Source organism: Silurus aristotelis, assembly GCF_946808225.1.
Source record: "Silurus aristotelis genome assembly, chromosome: 28".
NCBI classification, from domain to species: Eukaryota; Metazoa; Chordata; class Actinopteri; order Siluriformes; family Siluridae; genus Silurus; species Silurus aristotelis.
In genome coordinates this window covers 881346-898409 of record NC_139601.1, presented here as the reverse complement: position 1 = coordinate 898409, position 17064 = coordinate 881346, and the positions used below count along the sequence as shown (strand labels likewise).

The window sequence follows — 17064 nt, the reverse complement described above, 5'->3', positions numbered from 1 at the left end:
GATGGAGTAAGAAAAGGAGAAAGATGGAGAGATAGAGAGAGAGGTGGAGAGATAGGGAGAGAGATGGAGAGAGAGAAGGAGAGAGATGGAGAGATAAGGAGAGAGATGGAGAAAGATGGAGAGATAGGGAGAAATAGAGAGAGAGATGGAGAGAGAAATGGAGAGAGATGGAGAGAGAAAAGAAGAGAGATGGAGATAGGGAGAGAGATGAAGAGAGGTGGAGAGAGATGGAGGAAAGTGGAGAGAGATAGGGAGAGAGTTGGAGAGAGGTGGAGAGAGATGGAGGAAAGTGTAGAGAGAGATGGAGAGAGAAAAGGAGAGAGATGGAGATAGGGAGAGAGATGGAGAGAGATAGAGAGAGATGGAGAGAGATGAAGAGAGATAGAGACTCATGAAGACTGTTGCATGTGGAACTGAAGTCTCCTGATTAGAAGTGGATGAATAGTTAATGCGGCGGAGCTTCATCACGCCTCTGACTGACCGGCCGACATTTAACACACACAATGCGGTAATGTGAATAAATAAAACACACCACGCTGCGAGTTTCAGCTCCAAACAATCATTATTACATAACTGTTCTCACACACACACACACACACACACACACACACACAGCTCCAACACCTGAGCTTTACACACGAACACTCCACATACAGCATGTAGCTCCGCCCCCTCCGCTTTCCTTAGCTAGCCGTTTGGCTCCGCCCACTCAAACGTTTTTCTTTCTAACCACATATTCATGCAGTACAGCTGCGTAACTACTGATTCATGAGTTATAAAACTGCTGATGTGGCATTCACTGAGAAACAACTCACACCTGATAACGATGTGATCACGTATGTCACGTTTAACACATTCAAACGATCTTCAGCAGGGTGATTCTAACGAGCAGGAAACAAATTTACATAAACTCTTAATATAAAGGTTCCTGGATCACCATCATCATCATCATCATCCCATCACCACAAATGAAAAGAAACAGGAGGATGTAAGGTTGTAAAGTTTTTTCTAATCTGTGGGTTTATTCAGTAAATTCAGTGAATGTGTTTATAAATCAGTTTAGATGGAAATAAACAGATTGACAGAATGGGGTGTAGGTATTTAAGTGTTACTGACTGAATTTAGTGTCATGATGAGTTTACGGTCACTCTGAATACTGAATCTGAAATAAAAAATACGCTGTTTGGTCATAATTATTCGGACACCTGTTTCTTCATCAAACTATTAGCACTATATTGGAGGGACACGATTGTATCGGACGTCTCTGAAATCCAGAGCTTGAAATTTTCCCTTCACTTGAATCTGTTCCAGCATGACGATGCCCCTGTGCACAAAGCCAGCTCCATGAAGATCAGCTTTCGGTGGGTTGGAAGTGCGTTGAAGATCTCCTGCTATAGAGCTCCAACCCTATTGAACATGAATGAATGTGAACACTGACTGCACCCCAGAAACCTCCTCACCGTCTCACCTGCCTGTATCACTACCTGGCTTTACTAACACCCTTATAGCTGAATGATTCTCTAAAATCTCTACAAGGACACTCCAAAATCTAGTGGAACATCTTCCCAGATGAGTGGAGGTTACTACCGTATTTATTATTTTATGATCATCGTTATACCAGAATTTATTGAGTGTGTTGTTATTAAACAGAAAGCATACGTGTTTTATTTGTATAACAAAAATAATAAACGCTGAGGATCAGGACCATGGACAGAGACACTGACCACACTGACCACACTGTAGTGGCCAAAATATATGAATCATACACTTATTAGATTATTACTGTAAACAGTCATCATGGTAAACCTGTGCCATTACGCACTGTTATATCAGCAGTATTGTTACCTTATGAAAATATGACTCTATCACCATTACAGGAACATTACAAAACCAGGAAATGTGTCCCGAGAGTTCGAGGTACGCAACGTTAAAAGCCATATTTTTATGAAAAGCTGTTGCTTTTATTACGAAATGTGTATCAAATGTGTCAGTTTTGTTATTTATGTTCAGCAACACTCCAATCGAAAGTCATTATTAACAACATGGAGGCTGGATTGTGCTCGTTTTTGAACATCTCATTCCACATGTAGTTGCCATTTTGCTGTTATAATAATCTCCACTCTTATAAGAAGATGTTCCACTGGATTTTGTGTGGAGATTTGTTCAGAAGAGGGTGTTAGTGAAGTCAGGAGGTAAGGAGCCCAGTCAGAGTTCACATCCATTCATGTTAGGGTAGGAGCTCTATAGCAGGAGATCTTACAGCTGGATTTGTGCACAGGGGCATTGTCATGCTGGAACAGATTTGGCTCTTCTAGTTCAAGTAAATAGAGAACATTTCATGGACAATTTTGATTTTTGCTAACATTTGGGAATTTAGAAAAGAGCCATAAAAAGTCCGGAATAATACGAGATTAAATGTATTGTACTTATAAGAAATGTTATTGTGAATAGTGACGGTTATAAGGAAATATAAGAGATATAAGAGATATATGATCTCCCTGCAGTACAGTAACCTGAGCATGGTTTTGTTAGTTATGTAATGTTAAAGCTGGAAATGCCAGAGAGCATGGCATGCTTCAGCCAGGATTCTTTTAAAATACTGCTTCACTACATTATCATTCTTCACCAATTAGTAGCAGGACTGGTTCGGATTCTGAGCACAATACATAATATATACTACTGAATAATGTTGCACAATATATGTATTACAATATGATGCTCACGTGTCAACCAGATCGTTCTGTAACACACCGTCTCGTTTCCTGCGGTATTCATATTCACTGGTGTCATCAAACATCGAATCGCTGGAATATCAAATGGAATGATATAAAATCATATCGTTTTATAGCAGCTTCAACGATGTCCGCAAAAATCCAACCATTATCTAAAAAATCACATCGTATCATATTATATCAGACTGTCTCGTTCATATCGCATCAACTCATCTCTTATCATATCGTCTCCCAATGTGTCATAAAATCGTACCTTACCATCTTTTATCGTATCTTATCATAAAATATCATATCCTGCCATCTCTTATGGCATCTTATAATATATCGTATCCTCCCCTCTCTTATTGTGTCGTATCATATCATTAAATATTGTATCCTCCAATTTCTTATTGTATCATACCAGAAAATATCGTACCCTCCAATCTTTTATCGTGTAGTATCATCAGATATCTTATCCTCCCATGTCTTATGGTATCATATTAAGTCATATAATATCGCATTCTCCCATCGTCTCGTCTCGTCTCGTATCGTATCGTATCGTATCGTAGGGAAGCCAGACTGACAACCGCCTATTTTCTTGTGTTTAAGTGTGTTTTTATGAGAAATGTCGTGAGGGAATGATTGAGCCAGACAGAAGCCCTGCTGTTAGAATGTAAAGCTCAGAGATCAGCCACTGCTCCTGTACACTGCTGTGAAGATGAAGGCAGTAGTGCTCGGGTTCTGATCCTGAGCAGCCCGTTACAGCATGCCTGGGAAGGCTGTGAGCACGGTGTCGCTGTTCACACACGGACAGTATGGTGTGTCAGGGGGAAAAGCCTAACGCTCTTGTGGATGTTGTGCTTCTAAACCCAGGTTTGAGCCGGGGGTAAGCCGCAGTGCAGCCCACACCCCTCCAGTGTTCCCGCACCAAAGCGTGTAAAAGGTCGCTCATACCTGTCCGGTCTCGGGCCGGGTGCTGCGCGCGCTCCGGTGCTCGGCTCGCTGAGCTGTCCAGCGCGCGGTGGTGCTGAAGCGGAAGCGGTCCCGGGCTGGCCCGCCTCTCCTTCGAGGCTCGCCTCGTTCCCCATTTATACCCACGGAGACGCACAGAGACAGACAGAGACAGGGAGACACAAACACACGGACACGCGCGGCCCGCTCGGTCGACGGTTTTCCACCGACAGGCGCAAATAACGAGAATAAATTACAGGAGAGGGAGAGAGGGAGGGAGGGAGGGAGAGAGGGAGGGAGGGAGGGAGGGAGAGAAAGAGAGAGAGAGAGAGAGAGAGAGAGAGAGAGAGAGAGAGAGAGAGAGAGTGTCAGCGTAGCTCCGCTTCCGCCATCATCATCATTATTATTATCATCATTATCGTCGTCCTCCTCTTCATCATCATCACCACCACCACCACCAGCGCCACCACAACCCGACGATCCGGCGACGAGCGAGCGGAACGTCGGAGAGCACGGGAAGGGCCGAGCGGCGGCGCGCACGCAAACAAGCGGGAGCGCGCCCGCACGCGCCCCAGATCCGCGCACGCTCGCTCTTTCGCACGCGGCGTGTCCGAGCGCAGCGCCCCTTATAGGAGCACCAGCACCCGTACCCGGATGTGCAGAATTGGATCCGCGCGCGCGCACGTACGAACACATTCAAACACACACACACCGGAGAGGAGACAGAAAAAATATTAGGCGTTAAAGGGCGTGTCTAGAAATAAAACGTGGGTGTAGTTAAATAATAATAAGAATTATTATATATTATAATTGTTGCTGTTTCTAATAATCTACAGCATCATCAATTTGAATAAATTGAACGGCATCACCGGAAAAATGTCATTCAGTCCATATATGGAATGTGGGCGTGTCATTATAATCCATATATGGACGTCACTTGATGCCTATATTATTTACTATATGTAATAGTATAACAATCAGATTTGTTTAAGCTCGTGGTGTGTGTGTGTGTGTGTGTGTGTGTGTGTGTGTGTGTGTGTGTGTGTGTGTGTGTGTGTGTGTGTGTGTGTACGTGTGTGTTGTCACTAGTGTTTTCAGTCACATTATTTGACACAAAATGTTTTTTGACAAACTTGGTATTCTTCTCCCTCCTGGACGGCTAATTAATTTCAGGTAGCTCTCAGCATCATGTCTCCAGAAGGCCTTCCTGCTGCTTCTTCCCTTCAGATGTTGTAAGTTGTTGTCAGTTAGTCAACGTGTTTAAAAACTCATCCAGCGCTTTCATCACACCATATCACTGAGGCGTGCTGAGACTGTGCTCAGGATTCACGAGGGATTCGAGAGCTGCTGTTGCTTCAGAAAGCTCTCTGATGTGTAACACCAACACCAAGCACAAGCACCTGCATGCAGAGGAAAGAGGAGACCAGCAGCACTGTCCTCAAAGTCATGAAACTTTTCTGGAAGACATCAACAACTTCGGTTACACACACACACACACACACACACACACACACACACACACACACACACACACACACATGATCGGAGCCCAGTGATCAGCCTTTACAATTGGATTTTAATACCCTGTCTATCATCAAAGAGGTAACAGGGACTCTCGGAGAGGTAACAGGGACTCTCGGAGAGGTAACAGGGACTCTCGGAGAGGTAACAGGGACTCTCGGAGAGGTAACAGGGACTCTCGGAGAGGTAACAGGGACTCTCGAGGAGGTAACAGGGACTCTCGAGGAGGTAACAGGGACTCTCGGAGAGGTAACAGGGACTCTCGGAGAGGTAACAGGGACTCTCGGAGAGGTAACAGGGACTCTCGAGGAGGTAACAGGGACTCTCGAGGAGGTAACAGGGACTCTCGAGGAGGTAACAGGGACTCTCGAGGAGGTAACAGGGACTCTCGGAGAGGTAACAGGGACTCTCGGAGAGGTAACAGGGACTCTCGGAGAGGTAACAGGGACTCTCGGAGAGGTAACAGGGACTCTCGGAGAGGTAACAGGGACTCTCGGAGAGGTAACAGGGACTCTCGGAGAGGTAACAGGGACTCTCGGAGAGGTAACAGGGACTCTCGGAGAGGTAACAGGGACTCTCGGAGAGGTAACAGGGACTCTCGGAGAGGTAACAGGGACTCTCGGAGAGGTAACAGGGACTCTCGGAGAGGTAACAGGGACTCTCGGAGAGGTAACAGGGACTCTCGGAGAGGTAACAGGGACTCTCGGAGAGGTAACAGGGACTTTCGGAAAGGTAACAGGGACTCTCGGAGAGGTAACAGGGACTCTCGGAGAGGTAACAGGGACTTTCGGAGAGGTAACAGGGACTCTCTGGGAGGCAAATGCACTGAATCCATGCTTTTAATGAACCTTTAATCCAATGAACCCTAGTTAAATAATGAGTGGAGCCTCCGTGTTCACAATAGCGGGAAAGACACCACAATAGTCTCCTATAACTTCACGTCATCAGGGTTGGTCGTTTCAGTTCATCCTCGGTGTGGACAGTCGTGACAGCGCAGCAGAAGGTCGCCGCCACGGATTAAGGGTTCATCCGAGTCCGGCATGGCGTGCAGGGTTAGAAGCACACCACATGTAACGGGATTGATCTTCACGCTGCTCCCGGAGATGAGCTTCATCCTCAAAACATCTAACAACTCTGCACAGTGTCAAGCCAGTACTTATCATGTTCTTTGGAAAAGTGCTGCTGATTACAGCTAAATTTGGCCAGTTTATATGCAGCTCGTAAACCACCACCCCACCACACACACACACACACACACACACACACAGAGTTGCTGAAGCAGAGTCAAAGCTGCATCTTTTTTAAGCACAGAGGAAAAGTATATAAATGTCCCAAGGTGGATTTATTTTTTTTCCCGAAATGTTACAGCAGGATTCTGAATTTCTGAAGGATCGGATTTGGATCGGACCTCTTCACAATCTCAGTCGTCTCCATAACAGAACAACAAAGGACAAATAATTTTCATTCTTTCGAGAAAATCAGTGCGATCAAATGATATTTGAAACATCAACCACTAATTCTATTGAACATGATCCAGTATTGAGCAAATAATGAGATAAAAAAGAGCCACACTTCCCATAAACGGAAGATTAAAGGCAAATTTTGATGTTCCGCCACCAGCACATGATCTATGATTTCATTCAGCGAGAAAACTTTGTTACAGATCCCATAAATTCTTTGATGATGTCGAGGCACACAGTGTAAACATTTTTAGCATGCATCTAGGTCACGGTCTGAAAAGTCAGAAACCAGCAAGAATGTTGATCTGAAGCTCGAGACAAAAATAAAACATGACACACTGAGGCTGAGTTTATAGAGCATGTGTTCTGAAAATAAAATGAAGTACATGCAGTTTTTTTTCTCTCGAGATCCTCCGGTCCAACCTGCACACCAACAGCCGTGTAGGACCACTGAGGCTGGAACACTGTTTCTCATAGTTCTTAGGGGAATTCCAACGTTACAATATGCAGAAGAAACACAACTTACAACAAAATACAGACTGAACAAGGGCACGCTTTTATAGTGTAACATTTATTCGAGTTTAAACATCAAGAAACGACCATTACAAATTGATCATGCACACACACACACACACACACACACACACACACATACGCGCACACACACACACACACATACGCGCACACACACGCACACACGATATGGCACAACATAGAGCTCTGGGAGTTTGGTCACAATTTGAAACCTTCCTCTCCATTAACACTGATCCCTCCAGACGAGAGCGTCTCTGGGAATGTTTCCTGGCGTTCGGAGCTCTTATTGCTTCAGCGATTAAATACGAGAGTGAAGAATCGTCCATAATGTACAAGATCACATTTTTTTGCGTTTGCCCTGTAGTCTGTAGCGATACACACGTCCTGCCGGGACACGTGCCGAGTTGCGTTCACCAGCACTACAGCGTTCTAGGGTGTTCAGAGGTGCTGTTGGTTTAAGTCATTGTGTGTTTTCCCCACTTCCTGGCTTTTCTAAGTGTAAATGGTGGGTTCACAAGCTATCGTTTTAATACCACAACTGTTTCCACAAAGACTAGTACTGGTTTTCAGAAGTATGAGTGTATTGATCAGTGCTAGCTTTAATCATCTCAGGTGTGTTCACTCTCTCTAGTCTGTACATGTGCAGTTGTGCTCACTACCTCTTGGTGCATCTCAGAGTGATCACCAGCACTAGTATTTCAAATTATTTAGTTCACACACACCTACACACACAGCTTGATGCATGTGTGTGTTCACTTCATCTTGGTTATTCTCGGCGTGTTCACTGACACGGCTCGTCTTCATGTGCATCAGTACTAGTTATATTGTATTTTAGGTGTGATCACTAGTGCCACTCTTTCCCGGTGTGTACATGTTCACTAGCGCTGTATACATTATTTTTCTTCTCTGAGCGAGTCATCATAACCCCCACTGTGTGTGTGAGCTATGCTGTGTTTAGCAGTGGTAGTTGCACTGATTTGTTCATTATTTGTTGTCTTTACAAAGGAGAGTTTATCTGCACCTTTCTAAGAGAACTCCCGGCACCGGGCCGCGTTCCTCACTGCCGCTTGGCTTTGTACGGCCGCGATCGCTTCCTCCGGTCCGGCTTGCGCTGTTTATGGAGGCGGCCGATGCTGACGCCCTGACGCCTGCGCACCGAAATGTTCTGTTCCACCAGGCTCGCCAGCATCCCTACACACACACACACACACACACACACCGATTAGAGTCAGTGAGTGGAAGAGACACACAGATTGCAGTCTTCAGCTCCAGCAGCAGGAATTAAAGGTTTTATTAAGAGTGAATCACGAGGTTGCTACAGGCTGATGGGGAAAGACCCCACCTCTACGCTAATCACTGTTATCACTACATGCTAGTACACGCTAACACGTCTCCATGACAACTTCCCCAACATGAGTCACACAACTGACAGTAAGAGAAAGAGACAGAGAGAATTATAGAGAGAGCTAGAAAGAGAGAGAGACTAATTAGGTGAAATAAAATCAGAGAAAGACGGAGACTAATGGGGGGGGGGGGTGTTTGGGTAAAGGGGGCAGGAAGATTGAATACAGGATCCTACTTCATGTCTTAAAACATGCCATAAAACCGTGACTCTTTAAGACCCTGAGGTTACATGTGTTTCAGAGAGACTGTCCTAGTGTCCTTTAAATTACCTTTAATATTATCATCATCCTTATTATTATTATTATTATTATTACAGTAATGATCTTTCAATTTATCTTTCATGTACAGCAGGACTTCCACCCTCATCCTCACACACACACACACACACACACACACACACACACACACACACACACACACACACACACCTTATTCTTCAGTTCATTAGACTACTTTAGGTGTAACTGGATCAAGGAGAACGTAAAACTGTGCTGGATTTAAGCTGAGAAACTCTGATCTCAAACACTTGGCTTTGTGTGTGTGTGTGTGTGTGTGTGTGTGTGTGTGTGTGTGTGTGTGTGTGTGTGTGTGTGTAAAACGTGTACCTTCTTGTGCCAGCATGGAAATGAAGGTGCAGATGAACTCATCATAGTTGTGGGTCCTTCTCTGGTCATCGATCTGAAGACACACACACACACACAGTTATTATAAGCAGTATTATGACTAACGTTGGTCGTTGTGTTGAGATTTTAAAGGCAGGTTGGAGCTGGTACCTTGTATTTCTTGCGTTTCTCCACCTCCTCTTTCAGATATACCTCGTAGTTGGCGATATCGGCCTCCACACACTTCAGCAGAGCCAACAGCTCCTACAGGGGGGAAGAGGAACACCGTCACCACCACCAGTGAGCAGCATGAACACAGTGTATGAGCTGCTCCTTACTTTAGGTGTGTATTTCTCCCCGAGTGGTTTGGTGAGCGCCTCGGGCTCGGCGAAGCTCGGCGTCTCAACGTTAGTCTTGTCGTTGCTCGTCTCCGAGATCTCCTTTTCCTGTTTGAGTTCACGAGACGCTCCTCCTTTCCCTGCATCCACGTCTCCACCTGAGCCTCCTTTTTCCACCCTCTCGCTCGCATCCTTACTGTCTGGTCCTCCAGCTTTTTTTACCGCATCACACACTGCTTTTGTGGAGACGAAACGAACACACACACACACACACACACACACACCTTTACCAGAAGGTATTTATATTCTAGAATGTAGAATTCCTGCTTTATTACAACTTTACCCCAGAAGATCTGTGTGTGTGTGTGTGCTGTACCAGTACTCAGGAGTGTGAAGATGGTCCCGTCGTCTCTGAGCTGCAGCTGCGTGGAGCTGATCAGCGCTCCGAGTTCTCGGACGGCGCGATTGTGTCGAGTGTCCAGTCTCAGCAGGACGTCATCCTCTCCGAACAGCACGCGGCTCAGGTGGCAGGCCACGGGGCTGGAGGGTCGAGTGGCAGCCTGAAGACAGGGGGGGTTTGGGTGAAGAGAACCGTAACTCACACGAGAACCCGAGACGTTCGAAAAAATAAACGGAAATAAAACGGCCGTAATGAACCGTGATGATCCGCACCTGCGAGCGTGCCGGAGATCTCAGAGGCGAGTTGAAAGCGCTGCCGATCTCGGAGGCCGTGTCCGTGCTCTCGTTGCTGGGCGTAGGCGAGGGCTGGCAGGCGGGCGTGATGCTGATGCCCCCGGTGCGGCCCTCGGTTCGCACGTTCAGGGCCGAGGAGCCGGGAGCGGGCGTCACGGACGACGCCTCCTTCTTCTGTGTCTCCTTTTTAAGTCTCTCAGCGAGCATGCTCAGAGCCAGCTGGCTCTCGACGCCCGAGACACCGCCCCCAGTGCCGCTCCGGGTCACGCCCCGTCCACGTACACTTGGCTTTTTGCGAAACCTGTAAAATAAACCGCATGACGTGGATGAGTAGGCACAGAGTTGCTACGTGACCCCGCCTACTCTCTCTCTGTGTGTCACTCACCTGTCTTCCTCTTCATCCTCATAGTCATCCTCATCATCAGAATACGAGGGCTGAGGGGGGCCGGGGGCACGAGCACGGGCCACACCTGCAGCCAGGTCCTCCTCCTCCTTCACACACACACACACACACACACACACACACACACACACACACACACACACACACAGAACTTTAACAAATGTCTTCATTCCTTCCATCCTTTATTCATTCACTCCCTCGATATGTGGAATTGTCAGGATTTTCTCCTTTAACACTAAAGAAGCATCCAATTTAATAAAAATATATATATATATATATATATATATATATATATATATATATATATATATATATATAAATTAATAAATAATGAATGTGTACCGTTACACCCCTAATATCTTCTTTATCTTTCGGCTGTTCCCATTAGTGGATCATCTAACACCCCCAATATTTTTATTATATATTATTATTTATGGACCTCCGTGTCTCACAACTCACCTGCATGGGGGACTTGGCGTAATTGTGGTTGTCCAGGAAAGCAGGCAGGCGCTGGACGATGGGGCCGCTGGTGTTGCAACCTGGAGGCGGAGCAGGGGGCTTTACTGTGGTTTTGTGTTTTTCTGAGGAGCTGGACACAGCAAGAACACTCCCGTCTGCTGAGTCCATACACACACACAGAGTGAGTCCATCAAGACACTAATAAAATGTTTATAAAAAATTTCATCTGCTAGTCATCACACACACCTGTGGGCGGAGCTATCGGAGCAGGAGCTATCGGAGTGTCTGAACGCTCCTCCTTTTTTACAGTGGGGGGCGTGGACTCAGAGGAGGAGTCTTGCGGCTTGCGTTCCTGCACCGAGTCTGTCTGGGTAGCTCTGATCGCCTGAAAAATAAAGACCTCTGTCAGGAAACACTACAGAGAGATAAACAGCAGGGGGCGATGAAGCACATAAATGGACCAGAGTTTAAATTAAAATTGGTATAAATTTTCCCCTTTACCTGCTGCAGTCCTTCTAGAACGATCTGCCGGTTGCGTTTTAGGACCTCGAGCCTGGACTCGTACTTCACCCTGCGGTCAGGAACCACAGCCATCAGGTTGAAGCGGATGTCGTGGTACGGCTCACTGCAGAGAGGTGAAAGGTGGGTCTATATTTATATATATATATAGTGTGTGTGTGTGTGTGTGTGTGTGTGTGTGTGTGTGTACTGAGTTGATAGACAGGGCATCAGGAATGCAGTTTGGAGAAGAAGAATAAAAGCGAGGGTGTGTCTCACCCTGCGGTCGCCAGGCCGATCCTCTCCATAATGACCCTCCGAGCCTTGTCTGTCCACTCCTCCTCCTCCCCCCACGGACCTGCAGACACACACACAGGTTCATTTGCATTGAATAAGGCCTCAGGGACAGTTAGCACACTCAAAGAGAGCGCACCCAATCACTGGGACACAAGGCTGAGTGTGTGGGTGTGTAAGAGCGGACCGTGGTCGATGGGGTAGGCTTTCAGGCCGTCCAGCTCAAACAGTCGGTCTTTGATGGGAACGTAGCTGACAAAGTGGAAGGCCTCCATCGTCCTCACGGCGCTAATGCCGTTCTGCTTCTCGGGCAGGTGCCGTGGTTCAGGCCTCCAGAACACAGAGAGACAAGTGTTTCACACGGTCATTAATAACATCCTGCCTGACTGGTGACTAGAGGGCCACCAATAGATTGGTCGGATCGTACTGAACTTTATTACAAAAATAAATGTCATTTCAATGCCCTGACCTTTGTGAAGACATTTATTGATGGACATTTTACACACGACTGTTTTGGTTTATGTGAAATGGTAATGATATACAGTGTGATTCCATTTCTAACATTAACTAAACTTAATGAATGCTTTAGAAGTATTATTTATTTGTTAATATTAACATTTACTAATACCGGTTTACGTTCATTTTATCTGTTCACTTTAGTTGATGCACTATGAAATAACACTAATAAGGTGCCGCTTGCGGTCTCGCGTATCAAAACAAACAGCGCTTGGCGTCATTCATTTGCTTCTAGAGACCGCTCCAGATACAGAGGCAACCCGGAAAAACTATCGCTATGGATTTTTGAGGATAGCAAATCAACTATCGGTGGTAAAAAAAAAAAAAAACACGAATCTACCACTGACTATTGACACGTGCTTAATCACACAAACACACACATCTGAACCTTTTAACCAGGAGACTGAATGTACATGTAACTCTGCAGATGTGGTACCTGGCATGACTGTTGTGTGCCTTGGCTAACTCTGGAGCATTCCCGATGGCATAGCCTTTACTCTGCACACACACACACACACACACACACACACACACACACAAAGAAGTTTCAGTGAAGCTCGACTCATAAATTCATAATAATTAAGAGAAGAGCAGTATATACGTGTGTGTGTGTGTGTGTGTGTGTGTGTGTTTGTCTACACACCTCTGGACTGAACCCCTTGGTAAAGACCTTTATGCGGCTTAGTGTGCTGCCCAGCTCCACCCTACTGCAGTTCAGGAGCACGCTCAGTAAGGCATGAGTCGCACACGAGTTTGGAATCAGCTACACACACAAAATCCCCCTCAGGTTGTAAGAATTGGTTGTAACGGTTAAAAACTCTCTGTAGAAATGTGAAAGTGAGCGTCTGATGAGCAGACTGACGCACGTGAGACCGACCTGGTGAGCGAAGAACATGTCGTTGACGATGTCGTCATCAATAACCGATGTCTCGTCCACCAGAGTGGATACTTTCCTCCTGGAGCGACGCTCCTCAATCCATTTAAACAGGAAGATGAAGCCATAAACAGTGCTGGGGTGCGCCCACACACACACACATCACACACAGTGTTTTATTGTCTCACAGAACATTCTTATGTGCGTGTGTGTGTGTGTGTGTGTGTGTGTGTGTGTGTGTGTGTGTGAGATGGTCCATTACCCCTGGCATTTACTCTGCAGGTCGTAGATTTCCTCCACCTGGACGCCCTTCACACCTGAGCAACACACAAACATCTTTATTAGCTTCATGACATCTGACCTCATTTTAGCTCAAATCATCTGTGAACTCAAGCGTGAGCAGGAAATAGACGCTCCTCACCGAAATCCTCCACCAGCAGCGTGAAGAGACCTGGAACACACACACACACACACACACACACACACACACACGGTACACGTCTGCACTGCTTATGCTTCTGACACGAACATTCTGAACCCCAGAGATTACAGGGGCCAGGATTAATTCTATACACACTCAATTATACACATATCATCATCATAGACCAAATATATCAGGAAACAATTCTTTTGTTTTTGTTTGTTTGTTATAAATTAACCGAAAGCTGATAATGTGTCATATTTTTTTACACTCTTAAAAATACTTTAGCATCTTTATTCCCTTATCAAAACCTATACAAAAATTTATCAAATCACTGCATCTCGGGGGGGAAATTTTTGCTACACATAAAATAAAAGTAGTAATAATTTTAAGATCTAAATGTGGACATTTGGGCTGCAGCAAGATTTCCGAGGCATTTCTCTGATTATTATAGTACAGTGTGCGTGTGTTTAATGATGGAATTCTACATTATAATAAATGATTATAGCAGTGTTTTATCAGGGACACTGAGTATTCACAGTGTAACAGCTTGACTGTGGGCTCATTACCGTTAGCTCCACTTAGCTTAGCTTGCTAACTAACTAACTAACTTACCGGGGTCGCTCTCCAGCTCCAGCCAGCCTTTACTCATCTTTATAATCTACAATAAAGTCCAAACAGTCCTATAGTTTAATTATATAAAGTCCATCTTGTTGTTTTTTATACCCGCGGAGTTCGGAAACGTTCAGCACCGAACACCGCAGCGTCCCAGTAAACACAATACACACAAAAAAAAAACATACTCGGGCGGTTTTGATTGCGTCATCAACCTGCGACGTGGTTGCGTCTGCAGTTGTAACAACCGCCGGTAGATGGCGCAAATGTGTGTGAGAGGAGAATAATCATATTTTTTCAATGAGTTTTAATGTATTGATAAATTTCTACATCCACTAATTTCTTGTCTCATTTCTACATTTTCACCCATTTCTACATTCAGCCATATCTTTCACCCATTTCTACACTCTCATTTCAAATTCATCAGTTTCACACATTTCCAGTCACATTTCTACATTTCTACAGTCACACGTTCCTACATTCTACATTTCTACAATTAACATTTAACATTTATACAGTCAAATATCTACAATTAAAATTCACCATTTCTATTTTCACACATTTCTACACACATTTCTCCCACAAGAGAAGGTGGGACTAGTCGAGCAGGACTGGAAGATCTCAGGCAGCATGATGAGTGCAAGGAGTGTTGAGGTCTGTGAGGTAAGAAGGCACAGGTCCATTTTTGCCTTTGTAAGCATGGTCAGGGAAGAAGTGAAGGACTTGGCAGATTTTCTCAATCTTCTTATCGTAGAAGGAGGCAAAGTCTTTGGCAGTAAGGGAGGATGAAGCAGGTGGAGCAGGGGTTTGAATAGTGAAGAGAAGATGCTGTGGAGTCACACCCGAAGAGAACTTTACGATAAGAGGTTAGGTCTGCATCGAGTTGTGTTTTTTTCTACTTCAGCTGCTAAATACCACAGAGAAGTAATTCAGAAGAGTCAGAAGGCAAGATGACTGAAGTTTGTCAGATGCGAGGTTAAAATCAACAAGAACTGTCAGAGGGGTGCTGGCAGAGGTGACAGTATTGAGGAGTGTCTCTATCTCTTCAAGAAAGTTTGGAGAGGTAACAAACTGCGTGGAATTCAAAAGAGATGGTTATACGAGAAAAAAGGGAGAGGTGCGAAACACCATCTCCATGACAACAGTAAACCTGTACCACCACCTCCACATGTTCCTCTTGGTGAGTGAGAGAAAGCATAGGCAGAAGACAGAGCACCTGCATCATGCACGCTTATTTTATTTATTGCATCTTCTGTATACTATAATCTGATTTCTAGTAGTCTTATATGTTCTTAATGTCTTTCTTTATTAGTTGTATTTGTTTGAGAATATACATTGAATATCTTATTGGTTTAATTATCTTACAGATGCAGATGGCCACATTGTATTATAGGACTGTTGAAACCTTGCTTTCAGGAAGTCTATGGTCATGATTCCGTACTATCTGTGCTTCCACATCCACATCTACACTGCAGTCATCGAATCTGTCCTGTGCTCATCAATCACCATCTGGTTTGGAGCAGGAAAGAAACGGGACAGAAACAGACTGCAGAAAACAGTTAAACCAGCAGAAAAATCATTGGTGCTCCCCTGCCCACGCTCCAGGACCTGTACCATTCAAGAGCCAGAACCTTCGCACCCTGGACACAACATCTTTCAGCTCCTCCCTTCTGGTGGCGCTACAGAACTCTGTTTACCAAAACTGCCAGTCACAGGAACAGTTCCTTTCCCCAAGCATTCACCCTCACTAACAACTCACCATAATCATATTTACTGCTTCATATATATATATATAAGTACTGTATGTAGTGATATTTATTTCTGTATTTTGAGAGTCACAAACAGCTTGTGTGTGTCAACAAACTTGGCCAATAAAACAGATTCTGATACAGAGTTAAACCACACTAAAGATTGAGCTGGTTACACTTTATTATTAATATTATGATTATTATGATTATTATTATTATTATTATTATTAAATAAAGATTGCAATAACAATTTGCAATCCGGTGTGTCAATATATATATTGATATACATTGATATATATATATATATATATATATAAGAATAAATAATATATGAATTGGGAACTGTGTGAAGACCGGAACCATAAACCTGCAGCTCGTGTTGTAGTCCGGAATGTTCATGTTGCGCCCATGGAAAGTGTGTATTAAAGGGAAAAATAAAAGAATTCGGCGAGAATAAAAGCGGTTTGTTTGATGAGGCGCCGGTGCTGAAGCGTCCGGTTTCAACGTGGAGGTGCAGAAGGTAAGAGCGCAGATTAAACACGCACTGTGGTGCGAAATGTCAACAAACAAAAAAAAAAAAGTGCCGTGCTGCAGATCGGAGAAAAACATATCGAGCTCATTCTTCGGAGCGGCTAGCCGTGGATGCTAACGCGCTCCTGCGGAGATTCGGGGAGAAATCGGTTTAGATGGAGTCATTAACCCGGTGGTGTTTAAATGCAGCCTGGAAAAAAACAAATCCAGGCCCCAGACACAAAAGGCGGCTTATAAAGTGGGGTTCTAGCGGCGCCTGCGCCTGTACACAATAGAAGTTATCATGATAGCAGGCTAGCCTCAATCACAGCCCGTGTTTAGGCCACGGTTGCGGCTGTGTCCCAAATCCCGCCCTCTTCCCTCACACAGGCACCCTGCGCGTGATGGGAAGTAACCCGCTTCACACTACGGGGCAGTTCACTACGCGGGCAGTGGGCGGGATTTGGGACCGAGCCTGGGTTCTTGCGCTCCTGCAGTAGAGCGTGTGAGTG

General features: G+C 45.1%; 3 protein-coding genes across 8 annotated transcripts in view; 1 reads left to right on the top strand and 2 right to left on the bottom strand.

The window, feature by feature from the left end:
• The window catches only part of bsnb (bassoon (presynaptic cytomatrix protein) b), a 59372-nt gene extending 55109 nt beyond the window's left edge, over positions 1-4263 (bottom strand). Inside the window, exon 1 of one of the 2 annotated variants that reach the window (XM_083533618.1) lies at positions 3666-4263. In XM_083533618.1, the coding sequence (XP_083389744.1) occupies positions 3666-3799 (134 nt within the window). In that variant the 5' untranslated portion in view covers positions 3800-4263. The remainder of the gene's footprint in view (positions 1-3665) is intronic. The other variant, XM_083533619.1, reaches the window with a different exon arrangement.
• A 2932-nt stretch (positions 4264-7195) lies between these two features.
• On the bottom strand, positions 7196-14511 carry bap1 (BRCA1 associated deubiquitinase 1). 4 transcript variants are annotated; one of them, XM_083533629.1, is made up of 18 exons: positions 14295-14511; positions 13680-13709; positions 13521-13575; positions 13262-13394; positions 13028-13147; positions 12821-12882; positions 12056-12198; positions 11854-11932; positions 11578-11701; positions 11323-11461; positions 11077-11231; positions 10600-10706; positions 10194-10515; positions 9898-10081; positions 9522-9757; positions 9355-9447; positions 9187-9259; positions 7196-8368 (listed from the first exon to the last, which is right to left on the bottom strand). In XM_083533629.1, the coding sequence occupies exons 1-18, from the start codon at positions 14329-14331 to the stop codon at positions 8235-8237; spliced, it is 2226 nt and encodes a 741-aa protein (XP_083389755.1). In that variant the 5' UTR covers positions 14332-14511; the 3' UTR covers positions 7196-8234. The 4 variants fall into 4 exon arrangements, with proteins under 4 accessions (XP_083389755.1, XP_083389756.1, XP_083389757.1 ...); XM_083533630.1 differs by having other exon boundaries at positions 9522-9754; XM_083533631.1 differs by having other exon boundaries at positions 9904-10081.
• A 1893-nt stretch (positions 14512-16404) lies between these two features.
• Positions 16405-17064, top strand: part of rad54l2 (RAD54 like 2) — a 12674-nt gene continuing 12014 nt past the window's right edge. The window contains exon 1 of one of the 2 annotated variants that reach the window (XM_083533621.1): positions 16405-16562. The gene's annotated coding sequence lies outside the window, so the exon portion shown is untranslated. The remainder of the gene's footprint in view (positions 16563-17064) is intronic. The other variant, XM_083533622.1, reaches the window with a different exon arrangement.

Bases quoted from the DNA above. Each gene is read 5' to 3' on its own strand.
- bap1 (XM_083533629.1), bottom strand. From the start codon at position 14,331: ATGAGTAAAGGCTGGCTGGAGCTGGAGAGCGACCCCG. The intron at 13,148-13,261 runs GTCGGTCTCACG...TTGTGTGTGTAG, and splicing joins ACATGTTCTTCGCTCACCAG to CTGATTCCAAACTCGTGTGC. The intron at 11,232-11,322 runs GTGTGTGTGATG...TGGACTCAGCAG, and splicing joins TCCGATAGCTCCGCCCACAG to ACGGGAGTGTTCTTGCTGTG.